The following is a 25,014-nucleotide window of genomic DNA, read 5'->3' on the forward strand; positions in this document are numbered from 1 at the left end:
CAGGGCAGGAGAGGACGGGGTGGACGCTGCTCCTATCGGAGTGAAGGAACCCACAGGGTGTCTCAGCGACTGTGACACTGGAGCGTGTTGTTGCACCAGCTGGTGCTGATGGAGGGGGTTGAGCCCCCTGGTAAATCTGCACCTGCTGAATCCCACCATATGTCTTTGGAAAGCCTATTCCTCCTTCAAATCTTCATATTAATAATTCTTTCTGAATGCCTTGCTCTGCTGGAGCCTTTCCGAATCTTGCTCCCTTTCCTCTGGTTCTGTTTCTACAGCACCCTCTTCCCTTACGCCAGAAGTACCTTGGCTGTGCCCGAGCCGTCACCGCGAAACCGTGATTGCCTGGTGATGCTGCTGGTGCCTCCTGCCTCCTCTTCACCCTCGGTGTCACCATGAACGAAAAACCAAACTGCTCTTGCTTGTTCACAAACTTCTGTCTTCATCTAAACCTCGCTATATAAACTTTTAACTTACAGTTTTGAAGTCAGGAAGCAGCAGATGCCTGTGCATTTGTAACGGGGATGGGGACAGAGAGGTGGGAGGAACTTGGCATGGGGCAGGTGAGTTGAGGTAGGGTTGACAGTAAGACCAGAAGGTTGTAGTGGGAGGGAAACCATTGAAGTGTTTTTCATTTTGGTTTTGTTTTTTTTTTTTTTTGTTTTTTAAATTGTAGTAATTCACTTTTGATGAAAGAAGCTGCCAAAACTTAAGTCCACCTGGAGTATCGAAGCACACTCAGAAACCTCGCTTTGCTGTGTGAAAAGGATACCTTGATGGGTTCCAGCGAGCGGTGTTACAGCATGTGTGAGGTGCTCGGCTTCTGGAGAGGTTCTGGCAGTAAAAGAACTGTTGTGAGCAAAGCTTTGAGCACTTTGTTCATGCTCCCTTTTTAGATGTAGGGGAGGGTCAGGTTGGCCATTAGGAAGCATTTCTTCTCAGCAAGGGTCATTAGGCATTGGAAGGGGCTGCCCAGGGAGGTGGTGGAGTCACCATCTCTGGAGGGGTTTAAGAAAAGCCTGGCCATGGCACTTAGTGCCCTGGTCTAGTTGCCATGGTGGTGTCAGGGCAATGGTTGGACTCGATGAGCCCAGAGGGCTCTTCCAACCTCATTGATTCTGTGATTCTGTAATTGTAGTCTTTGTTAAGTAATGTTTGGAGTCATTATACATTATTACTTCAGAGTACCTGGGTAAAAACCTTAGATATTAAAATTGTGAATATCCTTCTTCCATTGTTCATGAATGTATTACATTTCTTTGTTAGATGAAGATGAGGATGGTGATCGGATTACTGTTAGGAGTGATGAAGAAATGAAAGCCATGCTATCCTATGTAGGTATAGTATAACAAACGCTGATATTTTCCATATTTTTCAGTTTCTGTTTGTGTATTTCTGCTTGTTTCGAAGTATTAATATAAGCTGCAGTGTTCACAGTACACTGTGTCTTAAGTTCACAGTATGATACACCTGTATTAAGTGTGGGTGTTTAAAAACTGTATCACATGAGATATATGGACATGCTTGACTTTTTTAAAAAAAAAAAAAGACTTGTACACTTACTGATCGTATCATAAACATTAAGAATAATGCATCTTAATGACTTTTGCATTAGGTATAGTGCAGGCTAAATGGACTATCAATTTCTTGTATTTTTTATGCAGTACTTAAAGTAACGGCTCATTAAAAATGAACCCCTGGGCTCTAAAAATTTTTCAAAATCTACTTTCATCTGGAGACTGTTTCACCCCTCCTAACGGAAGAGTTTCATTGTAGCTTCAGGCTCAATATTCATAGAGGATTTAAAGACGTACTTTCTTTTTTTTTAATAAGATATATGTGTGTGTGCCTTTATATATATAGATGTGTGTGAAATCTCTATCTGGATGCATATAAATATAAAATCTGTCTACAGAAATAGAGTATGCAGTTACTTACTGAAACAAAATAATTTTAATATAGCTTCGGTATATCTTTCATGTTGCAGATATAAGTGAAAAAAATCTTTTAACATGTTCTTTCAAATGAAATTGATAAGCAAGAAAATAACAAGTGGGTATTTTCTCTCTAAGCCAGATGGAATGCTAGTACCTTATAAAGTGCATTTCTCACTCTATTAATGGTTTAACTTGGAAGATATCAGAAACAAGCCCTGTTTAGTAACATTCGTAGGTGGTTTTGGTGGGACTTAATGACTTGATTCAGTTTAGTCCCCCTCATTAGTTCCCCGTTGCAGAGGAAGCAGAGCAGGGACGTGCTGGACCACCTACATCTTGCCCGAGTCTTTGCTTAATGGATTGCTCCTGGGCACGTACTCTCTAGTGTTTGGCAAAACAACGTAGTTTTGTTGTTATGAACTTAGCACATCAAACCATCGATGCTGCCTGTGAAGAGGAGGCTCAGAGGTGACCTTAGTGCAGTCTACAACTACCTGAAGGGAGGTTGTAGTGCAGTGGGAGTTGACCTCTTCTCCCAGGCAACCAGCGCTAGGACAAGAGGACACAGCCTCAAGCTTGGCCAGGGGAGGTTCAGGTTGGACATGAGGAAGCATTTCTTCTCAGCAAGGGTCATTAGCCATTGGAAGGGACTGCCCAGGGAGGTGGTGGAGTCACCATCTCTGGAGGTGTTTAAGAAAAGCCTGGCCATGGCACTTAGTGCCCTGGTCTAGTTGCCATGGTGGTGTCAGGGCAATGGTTGGACTTGATGATCCCAGAGGGCTCTTCCAACCTGGTTGATTCTGGGATTCTGTGATTGCCTATGACTTAATCCTGGGGGGAAAGAGGTGCAGGTTCCACATGATGGTGATTGATCTTTGTGAAACTCAAGGGATTTATTAAATTACCCCCTCTTAGGTGCAGTGTTCTTTGCAGAGGGGGTGAAGCCATTGCGTTACAAGTTTGATATTAAAGAGCATAAGACAGTTGTGGGAAAGAAAGGAAGAAAGGTCTTGCTGCAGTCAAGGGGGTGTTGTGCTTGTTTGGGGTTGTGTTTTGTTTCATACTAGATCACTGGTGATACTTCCCCACTGCAATTCCTTCTGTTTCTTGATTTTTTCCTTATAAAATATCTGCCATTTTTACTGTTAAACTGGAAAACTTGAATTTTCCTGGCGCAGTCTTAAGATTAATCATGCCTTTGTAAGGTCATCTTTTTGCTATGCTTCCAAGCTTACTGTTAAAGTTTCAGTACATTAGAGTTGTGATTGCTCAACTCTCTGCTTTCCCTTAAAAATTATGGGATGTCTGTAAATGACTTCTTTCCGCTTCAGCAGCTTTTCTTCTCTGAAAATTTTTCCCTTCGGTTTTAAACTAGTTTTCTATTTGAGTGTTGCATTGATGATTTAACTTTCTAACATCCTATAGGTGTCATTTTGGGAAATGTTTATAAGAAAACAAATGTTCTTAGCCTACAGGAAAAGGAATGAATCTACTGTAATCTTGAAGAATATACCAGGGAAGAAAAATACTCATTTTGGAGTATTTTGAGGCCTGCAACAAATATTTGGAGGATTGAGCAGCTGCTGAAATATTTCTAGGAATTTAGACACGGTGCAGTTTGCCTCCAGTTCTACTAGTGTTCTCCAAAACCAAAGTGAAGGATTTTCTTTCAGTTTAAGAATAAAAAAAAATAATTCCCTGAGAATACAGATCACTTCTGTGCAGGTATGACACTATAATTGGGGAAGATGGTTTGAATCATGCATGAGCTCTTTAGATTCTTTGGGTTTTGAACTTGACAGTAAGTTATTTCAGGCAGTTCTGGAATTATTTTAGAGTATGCAGAAATACTTTGTATTATGCCTATGCAAATACTGTGGAATGGTAAATAAAATTCTTGTTCTGTTGTATATTGCAGTTAATTAAAGACAGACGTTGAGGAGCAGTGGAGTTGCACTTTAGCTCTTGTCTTGTATCAGTATAAAAAGGCAGTAATTTTTTTGACAGCCACTGATTGGAAAGTTGCTTGCAGCTTTCTGAAAGCAAGGGGTACATGCTCTGGATCAATAACTGGCAAATTTTCCATTAAAAAGAATACCTGAACAATGTTCCAAATAGCCACTGGCATCTTAATTTTCCATGGAAACCTCAAATGCTCTTGTGTGGAGGACAAGTCATTTTCAGACAATTTTTCCAGACTACTTGTTAACAGTTATTGCTGTCCCAAAAGGTTGACAGCTTACATGATTGATATTTCATTTACTTGTCATCACTGTTTGAGTAATGGAGAGGGCCATGTTTTTTTCTCTCTCTTTCTCCCCTCCTTTTTTTCTTTTTTTTGGTGGGAAACAGTCTCATGTATGTTTATTTTAGTTTATTATTCTAGAGAGTATGTAATATATGTTTATACTGCATATATATATATCTTCAGGTCGTGAAATGCCACTAGTAAAATGGTAATAAAAAAGTTTATTTTTCTTAAGCAATTTTGGCCCCTGATGGAGCAGGAGATTCTTTTAGAGCTCCATAACTGTTAGGTACTGGTGACACAGTTTTTTGAAGGGATATGGGGATGTGGGGGAGGATTTGGTGATGTTATTCATGACCCCCCGATACAAAATAAGTCTATGAGGTAGTCCCGACTCCTGAAAACCTCTTGATGGTCTCAAGAGTGGGCTTTTGTAATGAATAGCTTTGCCCTGTATAAGCACAGCGGAAGCATGTGTCATGCAGTTATTGAAGATGTGGATTTTTATGTGTGTACACTAATGTGAATGAGATGCTCCCCTCAAAAATCTTGTGGTGAGATTTTAATGAGGGAAGTGCTTTTAGCAGCAGGCATTGTACTCGATGTGCACACTTCAAGAGAGATGTTGAGGTGTTGGAGCGAGTGCAGAGGAGGGCGACCAAGCTGGTGAAGGGTCTGGAGGGTCTGACCTCCGAGGAACGGCTGAGGGAGCTGGGGGTGTTTAGCCTGGAGAAGAGGAGGCTCAGGGGTGACCTTAGTGCAGTCTACAACTACCTGAAGGGAGGTTGTAGCGCAGTGGGAGTCGGCCTCTTCTCCCAGGCAACCAGCGCTAGGACAAGAGGACACAGCCTCAAGCTTCACCAGGGGAGGGTCAGGTTGGCCATCAGGAAGCATTTCTTCTCAGCAAGGGTCATTAGCCATTGGAAGGGGCTGCCCAGGGAGGTGGTGGAGTCCCCATCTCTGGCGGGGTTTCAGAAAAGCCTGGCCATGGCCCTTAGTGCCCTGGTCTAGTTGCCATGGTGGTGTCAGGGCACTGGTTGGACTCGATGATCCCAGAGATCTCTTCCAACCTCATTGATTCTGTGATACACACAGGAGGTGGGGCTGGACAGGTCCTTAAACCCTCAGCGATTTTCTTTATAAGTTTTTTTCACAAAAAGGAAATTTCTTCCTGTTTCTTGACATGAATGTAAAAAACAGAAGCACTGAAAAACTTCTTCACGTAAATTGACTTTGGTGTCCACCTTAACATTTACTTGCTATAGTTCACGTTTAATACCATTGTAAGAGGAAATAAAAATGTTTTGTAACATTAGGTAGTTCATAAACTTTTGCCTCTTTTAAATTGCATAAATGAAAGCTGCCTGCGTTGTGGGAAACCATTGGTGTGAGTGAAATACGTGTGCTTGATTCCACAGAGACTTAGAATTTTTTTTCTTGTTGAAATCTATTCTTGCCAGTTTGAGTAATAGTATCACAGAACCCTGGTAACAGTGACATGCTGAAGTCTTAGACCACACTCGGCTGGTGAGAATTAGCATGAAAGTCAGTGGAGCTACACTGATTTATGCCATGAAGAGCTGGCCAACAGCCAGCGTGTTTGCTTCAAAGATGTTCGGCGGTTGCGAAAGAAACGTGCTTTGTGATGTGCTTTCAATCTTTAACACATTGTGATGAGAGATGCGTGGGTTATCGACAGTAAACTCACAGCGAGGTCTGTCTCCTGCCCCAGGATTGTCTGGTCGCAATGTTCCATGTCCTGTCTGGTGAGTGTTCACCCCTCCCCAGGAGTGACAGTCAATTAGGAAAGGCTCATAAAGATTTTGATTTACTTAATCCAAATGTTTATTTCTTCATTTAATGCCACTCTTCATCCTCATGCCACTTCTCAGGCTTCCTCGTGCCACATCAGATATTTTCTGTCTTCCTGGGTTAGGTTACATTCTCAGACACTTTTGCATCCCTTTTTCTCCATTCTTAGCCTTTCTTGATCTATCTTTATCAACTTTATTAAACTTAAATTTTTAGTTAATTTTTTTATTTAAATTTATTGACTTTATTAAATTTCTCTTTATCAACTTCCCACCGTGGATCATTCCTAGCAGTCCCCGTACAGCCCGAGGTCTCAGTCTGTTTCCATACCTTACTGTGCATTAAATTTGTACGCTAAGGGAATGCATGACATCTCCGCTTATGTGGCCTCAGCTGCCCTGACTGTGCTTCCTCACTGCAAATTTTTGGGTAGTTTCCAGATTCTTCTCTCCCTTGGAGTTCTCCTCGGTGCACGGTTTTTGACTATATTTACGATGTTTCTTCGTTTCCACATTTGACTGGTTTTCCAGGTGTGGCGACTGCTGTGTTTGCTGTAAATGTTTCATTTGCTCACTCTTCTGGAGCATTCCCAGGTTGCAGGTGGGCCTGAAGCTTGCTTAGCTGAGCCGAGAACAGATCCCTGCGCTGGGCATCACGGCCCCTTCCTTACGTTCCTCCATGCCGCTTCATCGTGTGAGCATTGCATATGATAAGAAAGCACTCTAAAGGCTGATGTGTACTATGGCAATTAAAAAATACATTGAATTAAACAATCCATAAGTGCTCCTACTACTATTTGGACATTGAGTAATCTCTTTCTTTAATCTCTTTGCAGTATTACTCCACTGTAATGGAACAGCAAGTAAATGGACAGTTAATAGAGCCTCTACAGATATATCCGAGAGGTAATGCTTAACAAATTCTAATCAACAACGATGATATCAGTAAACTGTTTCATCAACAGTTATGTTTTTGGGAGGTTTAAATGCACATAACATGATGTTCACCTCTTAATTTGGCTAGAAGGATTCATTATTGTGTGGAGTGTAGTGAAAACTGCATTTATTGCATATAAAATAGCTAATTTACTGGAGTAAATTAGACTAACGAGATTCAGTTTGCATAGTACATATTTATGTACATTTAAAAAACTCATTGGTGATGGTTCTGCATGTATTCAAACCAAAACAGATGAATAACTTAAGTTTCGGATACTTAGGAAAATTGGGGTTTGTTAAGATCTTTTAATATCGTTAATCAGCCTAACGGACTGGGGGATGTGACTGTCATTGTTCATTTGGAAAGTGGGAACGTGTCTGTCACAGAAGCTCTGTGTGTGGCATATTTTATTTGAGATTTGGGCACTTAGTGGTATCAGAATGATCACTAGGACTTTAATAGTTCTCCTGAACAGGGAAAGCTGTAATCAATTATGTGGGCTGAGGCAATTAAAAAATAGGTCATCTACATCCTGAACAAAAATCCGTAGGCAGCTAGTTAGGTTTTTGGGAATGCACCACTCTCTCTGAACTCAAATAACGGTTAAAAAAAAGACTAATATATTACATAATTGCGCTGGTTTCATTCAGATACTCTCACTATCCAGTCTTTGAATGTCTGATTCTTAATTGATGAAACAGATAAGGTTTAAATTCTCCAAGTAAATCTCCCAGCAATAAATTAATTGAAATAATTAAAAATTAAACTCTTCTCACTTAACTGATATTATACAAATAATCATACTATGAGTTTCCCAATTAAACATTCTAGACTTCCATTACTTACAACTCTCCGAAGTTTGAATTGGGCAATTAACCAACAGTCTTCTCAAACACATGCTAATAAGGTCTCAAAAGGAGGCTGGGTTTCCTGGTACTTTAGTAGCTCTTACAGAAGAGAGACTTGAATTCAAGGGGAATAGGGAGAATTTTTTTTTATTTGATGGCTCAGGCTAGGAGATTGAGAGGGGGGACTCCCAGATATTCGAGCTGCAGGACTCCAGAGCAGCCAGCAGTCCAGCTGCATTCTCGTGGGACAATTCAAGGGCAGCTATGAAGGGAGAAGCTGCGTTCTGCCCCCTTGCCTCTTCCCAGGCTGAGAAGCGAGGGCGTCAGCCGTTCTCCTGAGCATCTTCCTGTTGAAGGCCATTTAATTACTGATGTACACTCCGTCTAAAAACACTTGCCACCACTTGCAGGAAATAAAACGCCAGGCTTTCATGTGGCTTGGAGAAACTGATGTAGTGGATGATCTTAATAGGTGGGAAACCCTTCCTGGAAATAGAAGGCAATTAAATATATTACTCCGTAAGCAGTTTGAGGAAGTTGTGGCAGGAGGTGCTCAGTAGCTGGCATGCCCAAGTGTTTTAAGGGATATTTTGAGGTTACAGATCAGGCTTAACCTTTTAGAGTCTCCTTTTGGGTCATTCCTGAAGAACCAGCCAAGTAAATTCCCGTTCCTGCTGCTTTCTCCTTTCTCTATTTCCTTTACATCCAAGGATAGTCGTCTTTGTTCAGACTCAGAACTCATCTCCATGCTGCTGGGGATATGATCCCCATGTATTATCTCCACATTTTCACCATGTGCTCAACTGTGCACGTGTCTGCTGGGTATTTCCTTGTAGCTGGCTTGCCCCGTACTCTGAGTTGCTTCAGAGCAGAGTTGCTGTTTCATCTTTCCAAATCACCTTCTTAAAACCTTTATTCTTTCTAGGTTACAGCTTTAAGGCTACCCTGCACCCCTGTCGTACCCACACTGCTTCTAAGTTCTGCTGCTTTTCTGCAATATCAAACAAAATGCACTTGCCTCGTGGTTTTTTTTTTTCCTTCTTCTGGCATTTAGAGTTTCTAGTCCTGCCTCTCTAATGAACATCCCAAATTTTGTTAGTGCAAGCACTTTTCTTTCATGCCCTTTTGGCCGTGTCTCTCTACGTACTGCAGTTTAAAGCCCCATCAATAATATGCAGCTTTTCTGCCTGTAATTTAAGGTTCTCCCCTCTTAAAAACTTTCTTTGCAAGCCCCATCTTCCTCTGAGTCCTTTTCCCTTTCTGTGTCTCTTACTTCTGAGGAAGCCTCCGAGCTGCTGTCTCCAGTCAGCTTCCATAAAGCCTCCCAGTAGTAAATGTCCATGTGCCATCCTGTTACCTTGGCTGTGCTGTATTCATTTGATAATTTAAAGGTCTTAAGGGGGAAAAATGGTATTTTGTCTATTTTTTTTAAAAATGCATTGTTGCTGTCTAGGTAGTAAGAGCCAGAGTTCTTTTTTTATACTGAAAATAAACCTCTGTGTGCATATCCATAAACAAGGGAGTGTATGCATACACACAGAGGTATATATCCTGTCTATGTTATATATATATATATCTCTATATAGGTATATATATCTCTATCTCCCATCTGTGGAATGCAAGGTGAATATACATTCAAATATATATAATAAAAATAGTATTTTAATATCTTATTAAAAATGTTGATTTTACTCTTGAAAAAATTTAATATGCTTATCTGTATTTTAGAATAGTTTATTCTGTTTTTTTTTTAATGCTCACAGATTCATAATATTTTTTTTTAAGATGCACGTTCTAATGTCATTTAAAGGCACATGGCCTGGCCCTAACTGATGTGTTTAATAACTATCATCTGTGTCCTTCTGACTAATAAATAGTTCTGTTTCCTGCTGTCAAAATTTGAAGTGAAATGCATGTGCATCAGAGAAAGAGAAAAATCAAATTCATCCCTCCTCAGACAATCAATCAAAAGTGACAGGCCCTTTAACATACAATTTGTAGGGCACTGTAGTTTTAAAATGGGACCTGTCTGTAACACGGAGCTAGAAGCCTTTGTGGCTTTAACACTTGACAAAAGCACGTCCACCAAATGGAAGAACAAGGCAATATATAGTTCGAGAGACTTCAGGAAAATACTTTCTCCTCGAGCACCATGTCCCTCTGTAAACCCAGACATCATCATAAGATGCCACATTTATATATCTGTGTCCAAAGTGTGGCGTTTTGTATTGCATTTATCCAGTATTTGGTTTCTTGAGACTCACTGCTGTGGCCCCCGACATGTTTTTTCCACATTTAAAACAAACTGTCTGCATTTGACAACATGACTAATTCATGATGTGTGGCAGCTGATGCCTTTAAAATACATCTTGCAAATATTTCTGTTAAATGCCAGAAAAAAATACAGCGTGTGAAAATATAGTGGCATAAGATATTGATTTTAATTTGAATTACAAAAAGAATCTGATAATTTCAGCCAACAGTTCTCTTGATTTGGATGTGTTTTAAGCAGAAATTAGAATTTATATTACATGGTGTCAGAAAGCTCTTAGCATTTATAAATGCTCACTCCTGCAAGTTAAAAATCCTGGTTCATAATTCCCACTCTGGGTCTTGTGAGGCACTTTTCAATCATTTCTCTCTGCTAATTTTGGTGTCACCCTCATTTCTTTTTAAAAGATTCATTTTGAGCAAATTTGTAAATGGCCCTGATGTGTTCTACAATTTAGTCAATTACTGTTTCAGCCTGCAAGCCTCCTGGGAAACGGAACATACATGGCCTGAAGGTACGAATTTCAATAATTGTTTCAGTAAAGTTAGATGGATTTGTAATGCTGTGTTCCACTTATTGAAATGTCAAATAAAACTGCACTTTCTTGAGCTCTGACAAGCAAATTTTTTTTAATTTTTTTTTTTTTTTTTGTGAGGGTGGGAGAAGGATTCGTCTGCTGGGTGTTGGCTGTGATATCTATATATATAGTTTTGTTAAGAATGGAATTGCCTTTCTTTTTGTTTTTTAACCTCTGTTAATAAGGTTCCTAAATTTTAATATTCACTTTATCAACTAATGTCTCCTACTACTTCAAAGAGTTTAAAAAAAACCCCACCATATTAATTTGATTTCAGTAATTTATCTAAGCGTGGAAAGCAATGCAATTCTTTTAGGTGGTTTGATTCATTCAGGTATGCTTACAGCTGCTGTAATCATACTCATTTTGAAATGCAGAAGATTACAAATATATTAAATGATTGTTTAGGTTTTAAAGCGAGAATAAATTGTGGGCACATCATCTCTTTTTCAGTATGATTTAACTAGGCGTTTCAGATGTAAAGATATATATTGTAGTCGGTGAATTCTATAGCCTGCTAACCTACATACAGGCGAGACCTCAACCATCGGCATGCCTAGCAACAAGCTAATTAACCTTCATCGTGAAATGAGAAATTCATGGCAAATTACAGGTTAATTAGAATAGTGTCCTCTGAACACAAACGACTGATAAAGATCCTTTCCCTGCCTGCAGGTAAATACGCGAGCAGGGTCTGCTAATAATAGCAGTTCGGCCGTCTCGGATTCCCTTCCAAGCAATAGGTAAGAGTCAAGAACCAGGAGCGTGTCTTTGGGTTTTGTTTTCTTTTATTAAACCAAACAGAACCTTGTGTGTGGTAGTTACCAACAATAAGCCTGATGTTGAATAACTTTTTCAATATGACTACTGGGCACGCAGGAGGGAAGTGGGGAACACGAGATTTCCTTGAGTCGTGGATCTTGTAGTGCTGGTTCTTCAGGAAAAGTCTTTTCTGCCGAAAGAAATCAGTGTTTGCTGGGTGTTTCAGATGGCTTTGTCCTCTATAAAGCATTGAAATGCTGTTTGTGGGTGAGCTGATTTGTTTTAGTTGGTCTATGAGAGTCTGTACGTTCAGGTCTTCATTGCTTATCTTACTCCAGGATTCTTTGATTTTAAAATTGATGCTGGATTCAGTAGGTTTATTATTGTGAGGTGAGATTTTTTTGGAAAATCTGACCAGCTTAGGTGCCCTGTTTCATACCGTTTCATCAAAGTTTTGAAGTCCATCTCCCTTATCTACCTTTTTAGATTCCAGTCCTAATTTTAAAACCCATACTAAGATCTTAAAATCCAAGAGAACTCGTTCTCTTTTTTTCCTAGAGATCTGTTTTTAAATACTGGAGCATCAACTCCCTTTTATTACATGAACATGCAGGAAGTCATTATACTCAATACTGATGTTAAAACAAACAAAAAACCCACAAAAAAACCCTTATATATTCTTAAAAGGAAGTAAGAAAAGTCTGGCTCCATCTTCTTCATATAAGAGCGTATTTGAACGTGGGAATAGAAATCTCTGGAGGTCCCTTTCAACCTAAATTATTGTATTATTCTAATAAGCATATAATATTACATTTATCTGTGCAGCAGCATGCTGCTCCCTTTGCTCTCCGAGAGCATTTTGGAGAAAAAAAAAAAGACAGAGATGAGCATGATCAGACACAGTCGTGCTGCATGAAGCATGTCCAGTTGGTGAAGTGTCGGTACCAGTTCTGGCAGCCACCAAAGTGCTGCCGTGGTGGGACAATCCCCAAACCTTGTCTTTGCGTGGTGGGAGTGGTGTCACGTGGCCACCCATGGAGGAGGACGATGCCACCCCACGTGGCTGGCAGCAGTGCTGGAGCTGTGATACAGCGGGTGGCCCCATTCAAGTACCACTGAAACCAGTTTTGTTTTTCCCTTCAGTGGCTTTGCTAATTGGAGAGATAACAAAAGAAAACCAATCCCCTGTGTCGGTCTCCTCTGGCAAAGTTTGGCCCCATCCCTTGGAGAAGATCTGCTGTGTGTTGCGGTGGTGAAGATCCTGTCCAAGAAACTTTAAAGAAAATAAATCTGAATGTCTTTATGAACTGTCGTACCACTGAACTAAAGAAAGCTGCATTCTGTTGCTGTTGTGCTTTGGCTTTCAGTTCTTCCTGTACTTTGAGCTTGTTCTTAAAGTGCACTGAAAATGAGGCTTCTAGAAGATTCTTATCACCTTATTTGGTGGTTAATTGCCGTTCCTTTTCTGAAACCTTCTGCACTCTGAGTTTTGTTTTTGAAGTAATTGAAAGTCTCTCTTTGTTTCATGTTCACAAATTGTTAGTCATGAAAGATGACAAGATCAACTTACGTTTCCTTGGAAAACTTAATTTTTCTTTAAAGTAGTCGTGGGAACAAGAGGCCTATTAAAGAACAAAGCCACCAAATATGAAATCTGCATTTTCACTGTTCTTGTTAATAATGATCTGTGATCAAGACACGTGCACGTGCCTTTCAAGAATATATTATTTTGTACTTTTTTTTTTTTTAACTTCAGTAATAAGAGCAGAATGTCTCTTTGAGATTAAGTTTTGCAGACACATTGCTACGCAGGCAGTTTGTTGTGTTGAACGTACAAGGAACAGAGTCTGTGAGGAACAGGAGGTGAAGCAGTATTTTGCGAGTGGGTGGAAGTAGTTTGAAGCCGTTAATAGTTTTAACTACAAAACACACCGAGCTGATACTTGTGGTTTGTTAAAGTTCTTCTACTAGAGGAAAATAATATGGGCCGTTCTGCATAATGTAAGACTGCTGACACAGGAGTAGTTTCTCCTCAAAAAGCACAGGGACTGCAGCAGCACGTTGACCTGGAGTGGATGCACGTGGCAATCTGGACTCACCTACCTTCAATTTAGGCAGGTCCCTGAGACGCCTAAACCAGGAGTTGTCCTCACCTACTCGCCACACATCAGTCTGAGGCAGTGAGGCATCACCGACAGCACACGCTTCTGCTGCAGATTTATAGAAATTACTGAGGGATAATGCCTTAAGGATTTTTAAAACAAGATAAGGCACCTGAAAACTAGATGCAAACCTTATTTTCCTGTTGTTTTTTGGAACACTTGGTGGATGAAGGTATCTTCTCTTTTCCTTCTTTGAACTGACAAACAATAGGTTATATCTCAAAGGGTGGTATAGTCAGGTATCTAAAAAAGCTAGTTTGTAAAGGTGAAAAATATATTGATTTTCTTAAATGTTCATTGCTTCTCCCTTTCTGCTGTCTGCAGCTTAAGGAGTAGCTATACTGAACATCGCTGAAGTTAAATCTATTCAGAATATGTAACCATTAACCTCATGGCTTGTTGTTTCTTATGGTATCACTTCATTTTATAGAGTGAAATGGCACAGTCATTAAAAATAATTGCCTCTTATTTTTTTTCAGCTTAAAAAAGTCTTCTGCAGAGCTGAAGAAAATACTTGCAAATGGCCAGGTAGGTGCACTGAATTGGGTCTTGGCTACATGCACGTCTCGTTACTGCCTAACACTGCAGTGATTGGCATACCACAAATAGGTGGAGAGATGCTTACTGCTCATTTAGTTGTAATGTGTTCTTTTAATACAGAACTAGGGGGACCATGAAAACCTTCATGATATGAATGAGTTCTCTGTCCTGATTTACTTTGATTGGCATAGCAATTTGCTACCCATTTCTCAAAACGTGCTAATCAGGTTTAGCTCCAAATAGATTGAAGTACCTCACACATGTTGCACTGCTGCCACAATTTCAGGGAAGAAAGTTAATCAATTTTGAATAACTAAGTCAACTGCTCAGTTAGAATGACCTTTGTATTTTTTAGGGCAGTAGATACTTAAATATTTAGCAGGTTCTTGCAGGGAACTGCTCTGTAATATTTGGAATCGCCAAATATTACAGCGCTTCTTAAAAAAAAACCACCAAAAACACTTAAAAAAATTTCTGTAGCTTCTTAAAGAAAAAACACCAAAACCAAACTAAAACAAAAAAATCCCCAAAGTTGTAGAAAGCTGTCTTGTTATTTTCTCCTCCTGCTCCAGGCATGCAGGTTCTGTCACCCAGAAGTGAAAGGTTTAATGTAGCAATTGATGGACAAGTGGATGTCCTGGACAAACAGCGCAATCATTTCTTAACCATTCTGAGCTGAACATACAGGCAGGCTCGCAGTGGTGTAATGACATTAAATATACACCGTTAAATTAAACTACCTTAAAAGAATCCCGGATTCTTCAGCAGCAACATAAATATGTTTTAATGTTTGTCATAGTGAAAGCCCTTTGATGGCCTCGGAGGCAGGCACCTGTCCGTTGCGATCAGGCTTGCCTATTAGGCTCTATTGACTGAGACATCTGTGTCACTGCAAATAAAAGACTCTCATTGATTTTCTTAACTGCTGTTCACTTCCCCTCCATGTTTCGAAGGCTGAAATCTTAATTATCTCGGATGCGTATTCAGTGCCTTCACACAATGACCTCTCCAAGCCTCATTGGCATTTCATGAATCAAGTAGTTGTAGTTGAGCGTGTCAAGAAGATAAAGGCTGGTCTTCATGCTTGTCCTTCAGTATCACCTGTAACATTGAGGTCTAATAGATGAGAATGCCCCTCTAAAACGGGAGTCGAACAGCCCAGGATTGCAGCCTTGCCTGTTTGGCACTGAATCCTTTGAATACAGCTTGGAAATGTATTTTTAAGTTTGTCAGCATGCCTTACGTGCAGGCATAGCTTAATAGTTACAGATTCCTACCAGGTAGATTTGTTAATATTTCAAAATTAGAGCTAAAAATATATATTTCTCTGGATAACTTAAAATTATGTAAGTACCAGCGGCATGCTTCTGCACTTTTAAAATGAAGTTGATAATTATATTACTAATTTTTTTTTAAAGTAGAATTACTGAACGTGAGTAAAAGGCATCTTTTTGTGATTGAGTCTGCAAGCTGTCTTTGGCATTTCTAAGTAATAGAAATTAGTATTTTGTGTGCTCTGCAATAGATGGTTACAGATTTCTGCATAGCAGAATTTTAGAAGGCTGTAGCAAACCCAAAGTTCTTATTATGATATTAAAAAATGTTACTTAAACCCATTTAAAAAAGAGAAAATTCAAAATAAGTTTTAAGACTACCTTTTATTCACCTTGCCCTGATAGGAGTTCCACTGTTGAGAGAAAATGCTTTTTGTTACGCTGCATTGTGTTCTGCAAAATTTGGTCACAGATCCGTAACTGGAAATAGGTTTCTAGTTGTAACTTTAACTTTTCCCCCTTTTGAGGGATTAAGTCACACTTATCATTGCTTAAATATGGGTTGGGTTATTATTTTTAATTATTTTTCGGCAGTTTATGCTTTCAGGCATTCATAATGATATTCCTCTAGTAGTTTCCATTTAGGTTTAATAAGGAATTCATATTAATCATTAAAAGAAGGGGACATGATTCTTCAAGATAATCAAATATTGACAGGTTAGAAATAGCTTTCTGCCTGGGTTCATTGATATAGGTGATGTGATATAAATATTTATTTCTTTTCTGTCACTCAGAGTAAATGCCACCAATTGATTCAGCATTGATATAGTGTCAACAGTTCATAAGAAACATTTGACTGGCTTGTGTTTCCCGATTAGTCTCTGCTCTATAAAGTGGGATTTACTAAATCTCTTCAATTGTCTGCTCATAGAGTGTGACTGCTTTCTGAAACCATTATGGCTTCGATTCGAGAAGCAAAGGCATGGCTGTAGGACTCTGCCTCCGTCAGGCCTCTACATATAAAATAAGGATTAATTGAGCATTTTGTTTTTAATGATTTACAAGAGATAGACACTGATTTCGTTCAAAACCAGCAGGTATAAGCAAGGGATTTTTTGTTTGCTGATCCGTAATTGAAGTCTCTTTTGCTTTTTCATTAATTCAGTTAATATTGGCATCCAATCAAACTTGGTTTTGCAGGTTTAATATTCCAGTCCTTCCCGTCGAGTTCATTGTTATTATGTTATCATTTTATGATTGAGAATCCAGTTTTCCCAGTAAAATAAATAAATCACCCCATGTTTTCGGCACCTTTATTTGAGCCAGTAAATCACACTTTATCTCTCTATCGGTTGCTGGCAGATCCTTGCTCCACCCCAGTGTTCCTATTTCACATGGGGTTTCTGGTCGCTCTTTGTGCATAGAGACAAGAAACGGTGCTGGGCTGGCAGCGGGTGCGAGTGCTGCAGCATCCCACTACGGGGCTGCTCCTCTCACTGGCTTTTAGGGAATGGTGGGAAGAAAATACTCTTTTTACCCAGTAGCAGAAAGCAGGAGAAAAGAGAATATGCTTTACGTCTCTGGTCCTGCTCAGTTTGTTGCTTATAACTTGTGTAGCTACAAAAAAACCTCTTTTTTTCGCCCCTAAGAAGCAAAGATACAAGTATGTTCATGGCTTCGTGGAGTAATTTGCTTTCTCTTAAGAGTTTGTTTATAGGAACATTGCTGGGAATGTAGGAAAGAGATGGTTGGTGTTACCTCAGAGACTGGAGAATTAAAGTCCTCCCACTTAGAAGAGCAGAACTCCTTAAGCACAGTATGTGCCTTAAATTAATGAGTGCTGCAGTCTGAGAGAAATTATGTTTAGGGCAAGGGATCCACTATAGATTCTTCACATATTTTAAAACCCATTCATGAATTATTGTTCTTTATGAGTTGTTTTTTCCCCACTCTATATTTGCATTTTCTGATTGATGCAATAAGCAAGGTAGCTTTCAGTAATAAAATAAATTTTCATTTTTGTCATAAACTGTGATACTTGAATGGGCCATTTCATACCATCTTGAGATATCTGGCCCAGGTTTAACTACAAATAGGTAATAATGTAGAGTTGTCTTCTGCTTTGAGGTATTTTGAATTGTCTCAGAGATTTTGACCTGGAAGAAATGCATAAAGGAAAAGTATTCAAGTAGTGAAAGGAAAGAACACAAATTTTGGAGTTAATAACTTCTGTCCTTAAAACATATTATTTTAAATCAATTAAATATTCCATTTTCTGTTCATAGGACATGCTGAGTATTGACTCTTTGGGGCATTTCAGCTTGTTACCATTGCTTACTAGTTGCAGTTGAAGCCAGGGGCAAAGTTCCTCTTATCTTCACTGACATCATATGAAAGTGGACGCTTAAACGTGGCTTGGTAACTGAAGGGCAGGTGTCCCCACTGAATAAAGGTTTTTTGGATGCTTTTTAACACCCAAAAATGACAAGAGTCATCAAGCAGCCATGCCAACTCGTGTGAAATGTTTAACTTGGTATGCCATCAAATATAAATAGTTAATAGAAACAAGTTAATGGGTAACAAATCCCTAGAAAAATATGTTTTAAAAATGGGATTTGCCTAGACATTTCCTACTTGCAATGATCAGGCATTGGAGGAGATCTTTTTGGAATAGCAAATGCATGCAGCTCAGAATTTACACTCATTAAAATATTTAATTTCATGTATGTGTGTGCATTCCGAAAGTGTCTATAGTGATTTTTTTTTTTTTAGTAGGTGGTTTATCTCAAAGATCAATATAACTGTATTTGTATGGGAGAAGGTTGAACTGTAGTTTTACATTTGAATTGCTCATCCAGCAAGGTGATGTAGAATAAGCTTTTATAAAATCTGTATCAGAAACATCCCAAATTTCCAGCATTTGCCATGGACAGTGCTCGTATCAGGCTTCTGCTTGTATATCTGAGGATATTATCATATATGGAGAGTTGTCCCAGAAAGATTGAGGCAAGCAATTAGTTGTGTATTTCAAGGAAAATTGTTTTTGTTGGATAGCAGTTCAAGACTATATTTTTTCCAGGATATTTCCTTCAGTTAAAAGGTGTATAAATGAAGCACTACGAAGCAATTCTACTGGCAGAACTGGCACTCAATTAGTATCAATTATGCTGATTCCAGAATAAATCGTAAACTTTTCTGGCCATACTTAAGATGACAGTTTTCTGTTGGATTGTTTCCATTCACCTCCAACTTTGGCTTTGGTTATGTGCTGTTCCGGAGACCCTTTTCCTATCAGTATCTGTGACCTGACCCTCTTGAGCTATATTATATCATTCCATTTTGACACCTTTTATCAAACTTTAATGAAATGACCCAGGCAAACAAATTGTCATTAAACTTTCCATCACTTTGTCCCTTGGTATCGTCTTTTATAAATTGGACAGCAAATGTTGTATTGATCTTCTCGTTCTTGCAGCTGAACTTGAAATGACCCAGACTGCTTGTTGTTTATGGCCTAGAGTTGCTTTTCCTTGACATTTCCATCCACAGCATGACATCTCTTTTGTTTTTCTTTCTTTCTTGTGGAGATGAATGAACAAGACATACGGTATCGAGACATCCTCGGTCATGGCAATGGAGGCACAGTCTACAAGTGAGTGTTGAATTTCACTTAAAATTTTGAAAAATAAAATTGTAACAGTGGGTTGTTTTTTTTTTTTACCCTTCATATTTGTATTGAGATGTAGGTGGGCCATTGCTGCTATGCAGAAAAGGTGATAAATTCTTAATATAAACTTCTTAAGAATTCTCTTTATATATTTACAAGGTATCTGCTCTTGGGTGCCGTGAGGGCTGGTGCATTTTTATTATCTTTTTAATACTTAGCTTTGAATCCCTCCTGGGTAACAAGTTAATGGTTCACAAGTGGAACTTGAAATGTCCTGAAGCCTAATGAATTGCCTTCAGGATTTGCAATGCCATTATTCTCGCTGGCTCCCCACGCCCTTTGCTAGCCCAGTTCCGAGAGTGGCACCGGTGGGACGTGATGCCACCATCGCTCTGCCTTTCTCTAGCACTTCAAAATCAGTAAATACCCCTTTCACTGTTGCAGTGACTCCCCTCCCTTACGAGGAGCTTCACACACGGGCTGATGGATATATTAAATGATAAACTCCCCCAAATTTTGGTAGTGAAGCTTATACCCTGCAGCTAGGATTAATTTTAATATTGTAAAGATTATAATAGCAGAGATACAGTTTTCTCGACAGGAAAGTCTTTCTCATGCATAGTGCAAAGTTTAAACTACATAATGTAATATCTGGTACTTAATAGTCTGCAGTGGTGTATGAAAAATATTCTACTGGGAATTAAGAAATCCATACTTTGTAAGAAAGCCCTGAGGGAGTAATAAAGGTTTCCTCCAGAGAGCTATTTACCATATACAGTAACCCAGCATCCCATTATGATTTTGTTTATACCTTTAGACATTTTAACTTTGATATTAACTTTTTTTTATAATGTTTTAAAAGCTACGGTGCATTTAGTTTAGTTTCTAATTGGCTGCCAACATTGTAAAATGACTAACATCAGTCTCCTTGGAGAAGATTTAATGAAAATGGACTTCCAAAACCTTAAAGGGACAAATCTAGTCTTTGAATGGACTCCTCAGAAATCAGGTTAGCCTTGTAGGTGGAATGTAGTTCAGAAATCTCCTTGCCGTTCTCTTGTAGAAAGATGTTCCTAGAACTTGGAGAAACAGCGTGCTTTTCTTTATAATAAGGAAGATTTGAGAGTGTTGAACTTTACAGCTCAGCCAGAGAGTTTATGATGTTTTCTGATTTAGAGAATATTGCTTCTCTTCTCCATGTACCGATGGAGGCACCAGGAGTGGATGTAGGTGGGAGAAGCACCACATGCTCTGGTCCCTGTGGAAGGCACTTGAGGCACAGTTAGGGACAAGGAATATCCCACCAAGTGAGGGAACCCACATGTGTCATTTTTACCCAGTTTTGGGTCTTTTTTTTAAGAGAACTAGATAGAATAAGGAGCTAGCAATGCAATATCATGAGCAGCATAAGAATGGCCATACCAGGTTGTACCAAAAGTCTCTCCCTGTTGTCTTGTGTCTCATAGTGGCCAGTGGCCACTCAAGGCACAGAGGATAATAGCACAGGAGGGAAGCATAATACTTCTGTGTTGACTTGCTGCATCGTGTGGGCTGATGCTGCGATCTGCTTCGTTAAGTGGTTGAGTGTTGCATTTGCCTGCAGTTTGGGAAAGTAAAAAAAATTTTACCTGTAAAAACATGAGCCCTCTTCTCTATCAGGGAATATTTCTACCTTTCTTTTTCCTTTTTATTGCATTCATATTTTAAATTAGCAGCTGCAGTGAGTTCACAGTATTTTCTCCAGTGCAAGTGTCACTCTGCAGCGCTCCAGGGAGCGTGCACTGTTTTTACATGTGAATATTTTACACATTCCTGAAGTTTGACTTTCTTTGCAATGCAAATAATAGCAGGATATACATATGAAACACTGTTTTCTCCCAAAACTCTCCTCTAAGCTGTGCGTTCCTCTCAGATCTTCTGGAATTTGTTTCTTGGTGCGTTGGACTGAAGAGTTGTACCAATTCACTCTTTCATCCTTGAAGAGCTGCTGGTGGCCATTGTTGGAGAAGAGGAGGCTCAGAGGTGACCTAGTGCAGTCTACAACTACCTGACGGGAGGTTGTAGTGGAGTGGGAGTCGGCCTCTTCTCCCAGGCAACTAGCGCTAGGACAAGAGGACACAGCCTCAAGCTTTGCCAGGGGAGGTTCAGGTTGGACATTAGGAAGCATTTCTTCTCAGCAAGGGTCATTAGCCATTGGAAGGGGCTGCCCAGGGAGGTGGTGGAGTCACCATCTCTGGAGGTGTTTAAGAAAAGACTGGCCATGGCACTTAGTGCCCTGGTCTAGTTGCCATGGTGGTGTCAGGGCAATGGTTGGACTCGATGAGCCCAGAGGGCTCTTCCAACCTCATTGATTCTGTGATTCTGTTGCGGGGGTTGGTGGTTACCGTGCCGTGGTGATGTGCTTTGGAGAAAGCACACAGACCTTCCTACCCTGGAACAATCATCCCTTCGTGAAGGGGAGCCTGCTCTCCCTCGCCAAAGGAGCATCTGTGCTACACAAGCCAATAAGAAATTGCAAAATGGAATACTTACAGGTAGCTGGATTGCACCAGTCATAGATAGCAGCCCACATATATTTTATTCCAGTAAATCAATGAACATTTGTCAAATAAAATTAATGGCAAACGTTTAGGCTGTTTTCCTCTTCCAGCATTCCACGCTCTGGGTTTGTTTCAGCAGAGGCTGTGTGTAGTATTGATCTGAATCTAAAGAACGAGCGTGTCTGTGCAGTACCTTTTTTTTTTCTTTCTAGCTCTTTATACTGAGTCATATCCATTATGGCAATGATATATTATCAGCATTCAGCAAACAAGATAGCGTGTCGCAGGTCGCTGAGCAAAAATTTTCAGCCTCTCTTTCCATGTGAATTAACTACTATTGAAATAGTTATTGAGATGGAAGTATTGATCACTTTTCATGCTAACCCTGGCTTAAGGGGGGAGAGGGGAGGTGGTTTTGTTCTCTTTGGAAGACGCTATGTTTAGTTAGAAAATGTATTTCATTTATTTGGGTTCTTTACAGCTGCAACTGTTTTATTGCTTGGAGAAGAGGTATCTTAGCTTTATTTTTATGACAGTATAATTATACTTTAGAAATACACTTGATTACTGTGTGTAGCAAAATTGTTCCAGTATATTGGCTTGGCCAATATTGCTATACAAACAACTTTTCAGTCAATTGAGTCTGGTAAAAAATCAATACTTTATAGCAATATTTCTAGTGAGAACTTGCTGAATCTGAATGTTTTTCCTGTGCTAAAAAGAAGGGGGTTTATAGTTGTCTGACTTTCTGTTTTTCCCCTACTTTTTGATACACTATTTTCTTAATTAAAGAATGATAATAATTAGAATTAGATAGGGCAAAACCAGTTTATTATTCTTGCTTTCTGATTGCTTGTGTTTTCAAAAATATGTGAGAACATTTTGAATATACAGTTCAGTATTATTTAAAGTATCAAAAAAGGTTGTCAAGGAAGTGATGAGATCTGCTGTAACAAAGACTTAAAGGACCCTGGTGTGTCTTCCTCTTCTGTTTGCCCGTTGTAGGTAGCTTACATCATTAACTGGGATTTCCATTTTCTGTGGAGTAATATAAGTCCAGTTCTATGAATTTTTGGAAGCTCTCAGCTCCATTTCATGGAGATTTGCCCGTTTCCTGACAAGAGGGCACTAAGACTGTTATACTGGTAAATGTACGACCTTCCAGCTCTGCAACAGACTTTCTCATCTTTTATCATCTATTTTATCGAAGCTGGTAGAATGGAGAGTGCACAATATGGGCTGCTTCACAGCAGAGGAAAACATCTGTATACCAGTGCATCTAGTGTATTTCCTTAAATTGCTTTTTTGGAAAAAATCATTCGCTGGTAGGTCCAAAAGACATTTAAAATATGTGCTTCTGTGCTGCATTTTTAGCTCCATCACTGGCTGCAGAGCTCTGAGAGACTGTTTTGATAAGATTGCTCCTTCAGTGAAAGAAGGCTAACGTTTTGGTTTGTAATGGGATATATACACTCTGACAGCCAGCCTCAGGACTAGCTACCTTAAATTATTTCGACCTAAAATCCTTAGTCGTGTATATTCTGAACCTAAGTATTACAAAGTAGAGGTGTTTATCTCTGGCAAATAATTCCTCTGGGAAGTCTCACATGGCATATCTAAAGTATCACTATTTCCTTCCTTTACATGCAGGCAAAAAGAATATTTTTCTCTTATTTCTTGTTTTCTAGTTTTTGCTTTGCAGTTGTAGCTAATGAGAAGTGAGGTGTTCGAGGAACTCTAGGGGATGGTGTAGCCTTCTGTGTGACTGGGATTTTTTCAAAATATGTGTTGTGTAAACCTTTGGATTCTGTTAAAGGAGTCTTCAGCAGGAGCAAGCTATAACGCTCTGTATACTGAAATAAACATAAAGTCCCAATGATGCCATAATTAATTTGTGAAGTTACCTAGAGAGAGGGAGGAAAGGGGAGAATCAGTTATCATCTCAGCAAAATGCTGTTAAACCAGACAGCTTCACTTGAAGTTGAGTAATTGGGAGAGAAGTGGCTGTTGATGATGTACCGTCCAGAAGAATTGTATAGCTGGGGAAAACACGGATAAATGCGGAAGCTTAATTTGTTTGAGCAATTTACTCGAGCAATTTTGCTGTTTGGTGGAGTTGTTCATGTCAGCATATGCCCGTTTCTTTCTTCTCCATCTCAACCAGCCTTGGGGTGCCCCATTAGCACGTTAAACATAGCGCATGGCAAGACAGCTGGGAAGTTGCTCTCTCTTGCAAGACAGCCTGTAAACTGCAAACAATTGCAGATCGTCTGTAACGTTAGCAGGGAAAAGCGTTGTCAGTTCTGGAGTGAGGGAGCTGGAGGAGACTCGGCTGTGTTTGAGGGTAAAGGAGGTGGAGGTGGTTTAGCTCCGTTTGCTGGAGCGGTGATGGAATAGCTGGAGTTCATCATTGCCTTGAGGAGCTTTGGCTTGGCAAGGTTTGCTCTTTGTGGGTTGTCCCATGGTTTCTAATGCAGGACACTGGTGCTGTCACGAAGGAGCTCCCTCACGAGGGTCTCTGCACTCCCACTTGTTCTCCAAAGGAGAGGCTGAGGGAGCTGGGTCTCTTTAGCTTGGAGAAGAGGAGACTGAGGGGTGACATCATTAATGTTTATAAATATGTAAAGGGCAAGTGTCATGAGGATGGAGCCAGGCTCTTCTCAGTGACATCCATTGGCAGGACAAGGGGAACGGGTGCAAGCTGGAACACAGGAGGTTCCACCTAAATATGAGGAAAAACTTCTTTACAGTGAGGGTGACCGAACACTGGCACAGGCTGCCCAGAGAGGGTGTGGAGTCTCCTCCTCTGGAGACATTCAAAACCCGCCTGGACGCGTTCCTGTGTGACATGATCTGGGTAATCCTGCTCTGGCAGGGGGTTGGACTAGATGATCTTTCGAGGTCCCTTCCAATCCCTAACATCTGTGATTCTGTGACTATCATGCACCTCAAATGTTGGGGGAAGCCAGTCTAAATCTAAGCAGAGCTGTTGTTCTGTTCATTAGTTTCTGCTTTTCTGTATGAATATGCAATACCATAACGATAGTTTGCCCCTCTTTAAAATACTTCATTCACAGATTATGTTGGCCCTTTGGCAAAGGAGGCTGGTGTCATCCTCTGCACGTGGCAGAGGGTAAACGGAGGCAGAGAGGGAGATGATTTTCCCAAGGTCGCAAAGCAGCGACAGAAGCAAGAACCGAGCCCATCTCTGCAGGTTCCCAGCCCGGAGCTCTGCCAGCCAACTTCATCCGTGTTGTACTTTCCAGGGCAGGTTCTCACTACGTTTTATACACATCGCTTGTCCCAGCCTGGTGCTTGATGCAGCTCTAGGACGTACGAGCAGGTTCAATGTTGGGTTTTTTTTGGCGTTAAATCTGTGACCACATGAAGTTTGAACATTGCATCTCCCTGCACTCTTGTTTTGCTCTTGTGGAGA

The 25,014-nt window shown here is 40.0% G+C and overlaps 1 protein-coding gene across 4 annotated transcripts in view; it reads left to right on the top strand.

Annotated features, from left to right (window-relative positions):
- The window catches only part of MAP2K5 (mitogen-activated protein kinase kinase 5), a 134,516-nt gene that overhangs the window by 10,367 nt on the left and 99,135 nt on the right, over positions 1-25,014 (top strand). For all 4 annotated transcript variants that reach the window (XR_011048940.1, XM_068409968.1, XM_068409969.1 and 1 more), the window contains exons 3-8: positions 1,267-1,334; positions 6,833-6,902; positions 10,530-10,570; positions 11,309-11,376; positions 14,037-14,085; positions 18,959-19,023. Coding sequence is in view for 3 of the 4 variants with exons in the window: in XM_068409968.1 (XP_068266069.1) it covers positions 1,267-1,334; positions 6,833-6,902; positions 10,530-10,570; positions 11,309-11,376; positions 14,037-14,085; positions 18,959-19,023 (361 nt within the window). In the remaining variant the exon portion in view is untranslated. The remainder of the gene's footprint in view (positions 1-1,266; positions 1,335-6,832; positions 6,903-10,529; positions 10,571-11,308; positions 11,377-14,036; positions 14,086-18,958; positions 19,024-25,014) is intronic.

Source organism: Nyctibius grandis, chromosome 11 (assembly GCF_013368605.1).
Source record: "Nyctibius grandis isolate bNycGra1 chromosome 11, bNycGra1.pri, whole genome shotgun sequence".
Taxonomy (NCBI): Eukaryota; Metazoa; Chordata; class Aves; order Nyctibiiformes; family Nyctibiidae; genus Nyctibius; species Nyctibius grandis.